General features: G+C 41.9%; 1 protein-coding gene and 1 pseudogene across 1 annotated transcript; both read right to left on the reverse strand.

The window, feature by feature from the left end:
* On the reverse strand, positions 1-4,530 carry LOC115152087 (rab-like protein 2A). Its single transcript, XM_029696596.1, has 8 exons — positions 3,661-4,530; positions 3,512-3,541; positions 3,154-3,233; positions 2,879-2,958; positions 2,675-2,786; positions 2,497-2,594; positions 2,294-2,377; positions 1-1,360 (listed from the first exon to the last, which is right to left on the reverse strand). The coding sequence occupies exons 1-8, from the start codon at positions 3,765-3,767 to the stop codon at positions 1,277-1,279; spliced, it is 675 nt and encodes a 224-aa protein (XP_029552456.1). The 5' UTR covers positions 3,768-4,530; the 3' UTR covers positions 1-1,276.
* Positions 4,531-5,072: 542 nt separating this feature from the next.
* Positions 5,073-6,556, reverse strand: LOC115151313 (outer dense fiber protein 3-B-like; annotated as a pseudogene).
* Positions 6,557-7,314: the final 758 nt, after the last annotated feature.

Raw genomic sequence — 7,314 nt, forward strand, 5'->3', positions numbered from 1 at the left:
TGTGATTATAAAATATTTATTTCTGAAGGGGGTTGAATTTCCACTAATAACCAGGGTTAACACCCTGAGGGAAGCACACCAAACAGACATAGTATGTCTTGAAATTATCCTTTTTTTAATCACAGTTTATAGGATACAACGGGACATCATACAGATTTTTAAAAAATTGGGTTTTCCAGAGAACCTTAAGGGCTCTATTCAATCCGTATTGCAGGAGTTCAGAGTGATTTCAATGTGAAGGCAATCTATCACTTCAGTGACATAGATAGAATACAGTCCTTAGAGTTCTATTACACCTAGATCATGAACCTCTTGGAAGTGGTCATTCATTGTAGTTCTGAGCTATCTTCAGTACTTCTGCAACACTTCCAGTTGACTAACATATATACACACGTATATCTAACTTGTACATTGATCGATAACTGCACTGGAATTAATTATTGGTGACATTGACGCAGCCTTGCCATGTCAGGTTGCAAGTATTGAGGATTGAAACCACACTGAAATAATATCTAACAGTCGCTAGTGCCGTCACATGGTTACAAGGTACATTCATTGTTTAAAATACATTAAAAGACATGACATAAAAGCTCTGGCTTTACATCGTAGCACTTAAGAGCAACGACAGCAGCCTTTACATACATGTAGCCCACTATAACCTTACATTGTACAAATCCTCATACACATGCCCCATGGGGTAAAAGCCTCAGAGAGCAAAAGCTGTTGACAAAATCACAAGTGGCAAAGAGAGTTCACATTCACAGTTTCACTTTGCTCTCCAAAAATAGCCAGAATAGGAATGATAAGTATTGTATATGCCCCACATTGTACAACGCTTCACATTCTAGTTCACCTCAAATAATAAGCCTGCTTCACGCACTTTGGCAGACGTTTCACCTGCCTGACAACATGTATCCTACAGTATGTTTGTTCTCACATCAATAGATTTCCCCAGTTCTCACAGGTCACTATTATTATATGGGTCAAGGGTTAGCATTTCCATAGCATCAGTCCCACAGAAGCATAGCTCTCCCATGGCATAAAACACACACATGAGGAGAATGGAAGGATAACATGTCCACAAAGTGAGAATAACATGAATATAACATATCCACAACGTCAGGTACTCATGGTAGAGTAGTAGAACGTCGACACTATCTGGATAACATATCCACAGTGTCCATAGCTGCACTGTAGTCCAAATCAGAGCTTGTGTTCACGACGTCAGTATAATGTAAAGATAACGTGAGGATAATGTATCCACATCAACATCCAGTCAAACAGACTCCGGGCTCTCTGGTTTCAGTTCCTCCTGAGCCGTCTGTAACGACAAATCCTTGTTCTGCTCCAGCTCAAAGTTCTGCAGGTTGGGGATGAACAAAAAATACATCATAATAAATGTATTTTATATTGCGGTTTTCATACAGAATCTCAAAAGTCGCTTAAAAAAAAAAAAATTCAGGGAGCTCGTTGTTGATGGGAAATGGTCTTACGCAGATAGAGGATGATGGGGCGGCAGGTAACCTAGTGGTTAGAGCGTTGGGACAGTAACCGGAAGGTTGCTGGATCGAATCCCCAAGCTGACAAGGTAAAAATCTGTCGTTCTGCCCCTGAACAAGGCAGGTTCTGCCCCTGTTGCCCAGTAGGCTGTCATTGTAAAAAATGATTTGTTCTTAACTGACTTGTCTAGTTAAATAAAGGTTACATGATGCAGTTCAGGAAAGGAGTGCGCTTCAGTCATTTAGGGCTCTATTCAATCTGTATCACTAAAGCGTTAGATTGTTCGCTAAAAATGTAAAAGGTAATTTGAGCCGACATATGCAGTGTTTACCATGAATGCAGTCTCCGCGACTGCGGGAACATTGCTTTTAATTTTAAATTGCGCTAGAAAGCGGATCTTCAGCGCTACGGATTGAATAGACTCTAAAATGGACCTCCGCTAGCTGTGTATTACACATTATCTGCAGGCTGCTGACTTTTGCCCATCACCACCCCAGCCTCTGCCTGCTTTTGGTTCTGCTCCCTACCCCTAGCTTGGCTATGTTCAGATTCAATACCTGAGCACCTCCTTGGGTGGGGAGCACCCTGAAGATCAGAGCCTAAACGCTAAGACCAAATGTATTATCATTCACATTTTCTGTTCAATGAAATGTGATGTGCACCGAATACATTAATTCTAATGACAGAGCAACTGTCAGTCAAATAGCTGCAGGTAACTCTGGAGAGTGAAACAGCAAAATAAATAAGATGGGATATATTATCAGAGTGCTTATATCCAGAGAGAAACATGTACCTCTAGCTCCCGCATCACTTCATCCATGAAGTCACTAGAGTTCTGCTTGTAAGACATCGCCATCTTGATCGTTTCTTTAAACATCTAGGATACATTTTCAGAACACAGAACTTTTGTTCCCTTTTTTTGTTAAGCAGTAGAATACAGTATACAGACAGAGTATATGGTGTGTAATTAAGGAGATCAGTGTTGTCCATCCTCACCTTGACCACATTGGTCCCATCAGCAGCTGATACAAAGTACAAAGGAAGTCCCTGCTTCTTGGCAAAGTTAAAGTTCCTCTGGGTCACCTTCATATCAGCTGCAAACAACAGAGACAACCGAGTAAAAAGTGGGAAGGGAATAAAAGATGAAAGAATAAGCCTGTGTGGCTGGACTCACCATCTATCTTGTTAGCCACCACCACACAGGGGATCTCAGGCCTGTACTCTCTCAGCTCTGTGTACCAGCTGGTCAGGTTCTTATAGGTGATCTTCCTCTGCACGTCAAACACCTGACAAACCCAGGTACAGTCAACGATACAGGCTATGACATAAGTGCAAGCCTTGTAGTCGTGTCGTCTTAGAATCTAGCGTGAAGTCTTACCATGATACAGGCGTGAGCCTTGTGGTAGTACGAGGGATGCATGCTCTGGAACCGCTCCTGTCCAGCAGTATCCCAGAAGTCTTTGGGGCAGACAATCATAAACACAGCTGAAGGCAACCAAACAGATAGCATGGCAACCAGATAACAGAACAACAGGATTGTGGTTCACAGCAATAACAGATTGGTTTACTTAAAAGCAGCTGACTATTTTATAGCCTTAACAACTCATCAGTCTAAACCAGACATTTTGATAAGGAAACCATTCATAAACATACCTACTAATACAGCCTTTCTGTCAATGGTGGTATTGTATTTGTAGAGCGTCAGAGCATAGGTTGACAGCTGCTGGGGACGACTGGAGAACAAGTTAAGGAATAGAATAAACAACATTGTCAACTATCTGTACTGTAGCTACAGCATATGGTAACATTGCTGGTCAAAAGGCATGTCGGCATGCTGGATTACCCACCAGTTACAAGCCAAATCGGTCACTGCATGAAGGCATTGGGTTTCTCTCCATTTACTACTATCAACATTAGGTAACACTTACTTAACTACATCAACCCATAATACTGATGAATGTCTTCATGTGACACTCAAAAACCAATTACAGGAATAGATGAGAAAGGATACTATCCATCAATCAGGAACCTCTCCATCAACCTGAAAGACAACAAGACGCAGGTTTTTAACATCTCCTGGGTCACAAAAAGTAAGCACTATCATCTTTGAGGTGAATTTGCAGTGACAAGAGATAGCTGGCATGCTCCCTAACTCCGTACTTGGATTTTCCCACTGCACTGTCCCCAAGGCAGATGATCTTCACTTGTTCATCTGCATCATATTTATCTTGGTCCAGTTCAGGAATGCCATTGGCGTCGCTTGCCATCTTTCCTTCAGGAAGGAGAAATCAGCTGCGTCGCACAGCGGCTTAGTTAGCTAGCTACCTAGTTAGAAGTTAACTTTAGCTAGGAACAAGATGACTGACTGCACTTAGTCTGTGATTACACTAACGCTAGCTAGCTTTTGAGTTAGCTAAATTAAACCGCTTAACGTTACCGCGATTCACATTTGCATGTAACTGTTACGTTATTCACTTAAAATATGACTCAACCCCATTCGAAGTCATATGTCTAAACTAACTTATTAGCTAAGCTAGCGAACCGGGTAACGTTGTTTTCAACTCGTTGGTTATCTAGCCAGTGGCTACTTGATTTATCTAACTAGTTAACTGTAGACCTAATGTAAGCTTACATTCAGTCAGGGACATATATGTTTGGCTAGCTATATCTAACAACCTAATTTAGCTGTCAATGGTCTCGCAAAATAAGCATCAAAACATTAACGTAGCTAAAGCTGGAAAAACGTCAAAACATTGTAGCTAGTTAGCTAGCATGTTCTTGTAACAACAGCTTCGATAGAGAATGTATGTTTCTATGCAACGCAGACGCTTGAAGGCCCCCTTTTGAACGTGGCTGTTCCTATTATTGCCTGAAAATATATCTTCATGTTCTTGTAGCAACAGCTTCCATAGAAAAAGTCTGTTTCTATGCAACGCTGACGCTTGAAGGCCCACTTTTTTTTAACGATGCTGTTCCTATTATTGCCTGAAAATATAACTTGGTCGCCAACGTTCCTATAATACCTCATTATACCGCAGCGTTGTTGAATTCTCGTTTCTGATTGGCTAGATTATGTTGTAAAGACGTTGGGGACCTACGTGAATTTGCCCAATAGAAACTCGTTTTCCAACTGTTTGGACTAACGATACACACATGGTTTCTTTTTCAATGAGTGAAAAAAGTGCATTCATTGTCATTGTTGAAATGTCTTTATTGATTGATTACCACATTTCGACAAGTTGGCTATTTTAGATGACATCAAAGTGAGTGAACATAAGTAATTGTGTTGTGAAAATCATGTCAGATCAATGTGATATCAAACCACATCTTTGGTATTGGAAAAAACTATATTCCTCAATATTTCATATTAATTGTAATAGTGAAAATGGTCACAAACCTTTGGCATGATATCAAACTTTGAATCTCATGTGGTAAAATATGTGCACCTTAAAACAGAAACTTTTCCTGTTGAAAAGCGATAACTGAAGTATAAATATAGTAATGTACACCCCCCCAATATGTGATTGTCAGGTTAGCTTGTCAGCATCATTTTTACTCAATGCAGCATACGCATACATAACAATAAGGCACAAGTAACTGCTTTCTTCAGTGCAGAGCAGTTTGATGCTGCTTTATTTATTGATGGGATAAGGGGGTAGAGGAAATGGAAGGAGAAAAGGGAAGGAGAAGAAGGAAGGGAGGAGGGTTTCTATTACACCATGTCCACGGTGAGTGGAGCGATGAACTCGGAATTATGAATTCCGAAAGTGAAGCTTGGAGGTTTGATCCTGGTGAAGGTCACCTACCAACTGAAGACGGGCAGTTAGGACACTACCGATGCAACAGTGGGTAGAAAAACACTTTGTAGAAGAGATTTTCATATTTTTTATTTTAAGATGTTAATCATTGCATAACAGTAATATAAGAGTGATATGGGTATGATGAGGTGACTTGCCTGTTCAGGCAGGGTGGTGAGCTCCAGGGCCTGGTTTCATGGTGGTGTCTCCAGGCATGCTGTTGCATCCTGTCATGCTGTAGTGGGGGGGGGGGGGGGGGGCTTAGAGGTCCACCACTCTGTATGTCCCTGGACCAGGGGTCTGATGGACAGGTGGAAACACAGGGAAGAAGTGTGAGGGAAGATACAATGAACGATAGGCCTATTAACTCAATCTGTTCATCTTCGATAAAGAGGACAGGTGAGATGTCCATATGGAAGAGTCTGTGTTCGACATGTCAGATCTACCTTCTGCAGGTCCTCGTGGAAGCTGCCTATCTTGCTGCATACTCAAAGGGTGAAGTTAGAGGCAGAGGTTTTGTTGACGGTGGCAGGCCCCAGCACAGAGGGCAGCATGTAAGCAGCAGGGCCTGAGAGAAAGGACACAATCACATTCTGTAAGTACACCAACATTCTATTCCACAGTTCTAACACATTCTCTCAGTCTTCATCGAACGGTCTCCTTCGATCACATTCTAAAATTCTACAGCCAGCATTCTAATCCATGTCTCTAAAAGCCACAGTGTTGGACTGTTATCATTATTGAAGAGGATGTTACCTGGGGTCTGGTCGTTGCGGAAGCCTTTGCTCCTAGCAGACAGGGAGTAGGCAGGGGCAGAGTAATTTGCAGACTGCCCCGACCTCTCAGGGGAATAGCGGCCTGAAACACCGAACAGACAGTAAGAACACAGTTTCATATTATATGTCTTGAGTCTGTATGTGTGTGTAATTTCTGAGCCATTGTGTGAGTTTTGAGCATGCATGTGTGTGTGTGTGTGTGTGTGTGTGTGTGTGTGTGTGTGTGTGTGTGTGTGTGTGTGTGTGTGTGTGTGTGTGTGTGTGTACTCGCAAGTGTCGGTGTGTTACTGACCAGGTCCAGGGGTTTGGAACAGCTGGGGGTCTTTGGGGTGGCTGTAAAGTGAGTATGAAGGGGTCCCGTCATGTCCAATCCTGGTGATGTTGGAGGGAACCAAGTACCCCGGCCCAGGGGAGCAGTCTGAGCTGAGCTGGTTGTGGCGCGTCCCAAAACTGAACGCCGGTGCTTTCAGCATCCTGGGTCATGGTAGTTCAGACCTGAAGGACAGATGAAGATGACAGGCAGGTCAAATTTAAATCACAATGTGGTAAAAATAAAAAAACATGTTAATAATTAACGAAAATGGACACAATTATTCATGTTGTTTTGTAATGCAATGCAGTCAGAACTTGATAAAAAAATATACTTCAGTTTCTCTGTGTGTGTGTGTGTGTGTGTGTGTGTGTGTGTGTGTGTGTGTGTGTGTGTGTGTGTGTGTGTGTGTGTGTGTGTGTGTGTGTGTGTGTCTAGATCTGTCTGTGTTTTGACAGCTGGATAAACCAGCAGACATCAGACCTAACTAAGTTCCATCCTGAGTCACCCATCAATACTACGGAAACTCGTTTTTTCCTAATTATTTTTGATGGAAGAGTCAGAACAATTCCTTAAATGACCAGGTGGTGGTATTGCTCAGCTGTCTGTCAATTGGCCCCCAATTCACTCAAAAATTCAAATGACAATGTTCTCAAGAGAAACAGCTTGCATGGTGTGTTCATTTTAACATCGCATCTGCATTTGAATGAAAATGTGCCTGTGCCTTGAGTGTTCAGAATACATCAAAGTCAACTCTCATCTAACAGTGGCTTTGGCATCAGTAAAACATTTGACATCCAAACCTTTATAATGTGACAAGTACATAAATATGTCTAAGCTTGATTGAGACAATAATAAACCTGTTTACTGTCGCCTCTCTATCAAACTCACTTTAATGTGCCTCATTTCCATGTGGTTTAGGGTCTGAGTA

Source organism: Salmo trutta, chromosome 17, assembly GCF_901001165.1.
Source record: "Salmo trutta chromosome 17, fSalTru1.1, whole genome shotgun sequence".
NCBI lineage: Eukaryota > Metazoa > Chordata > Actinopteri > Salmoniformes > Salmonidae > Salmo > Salmo trutta.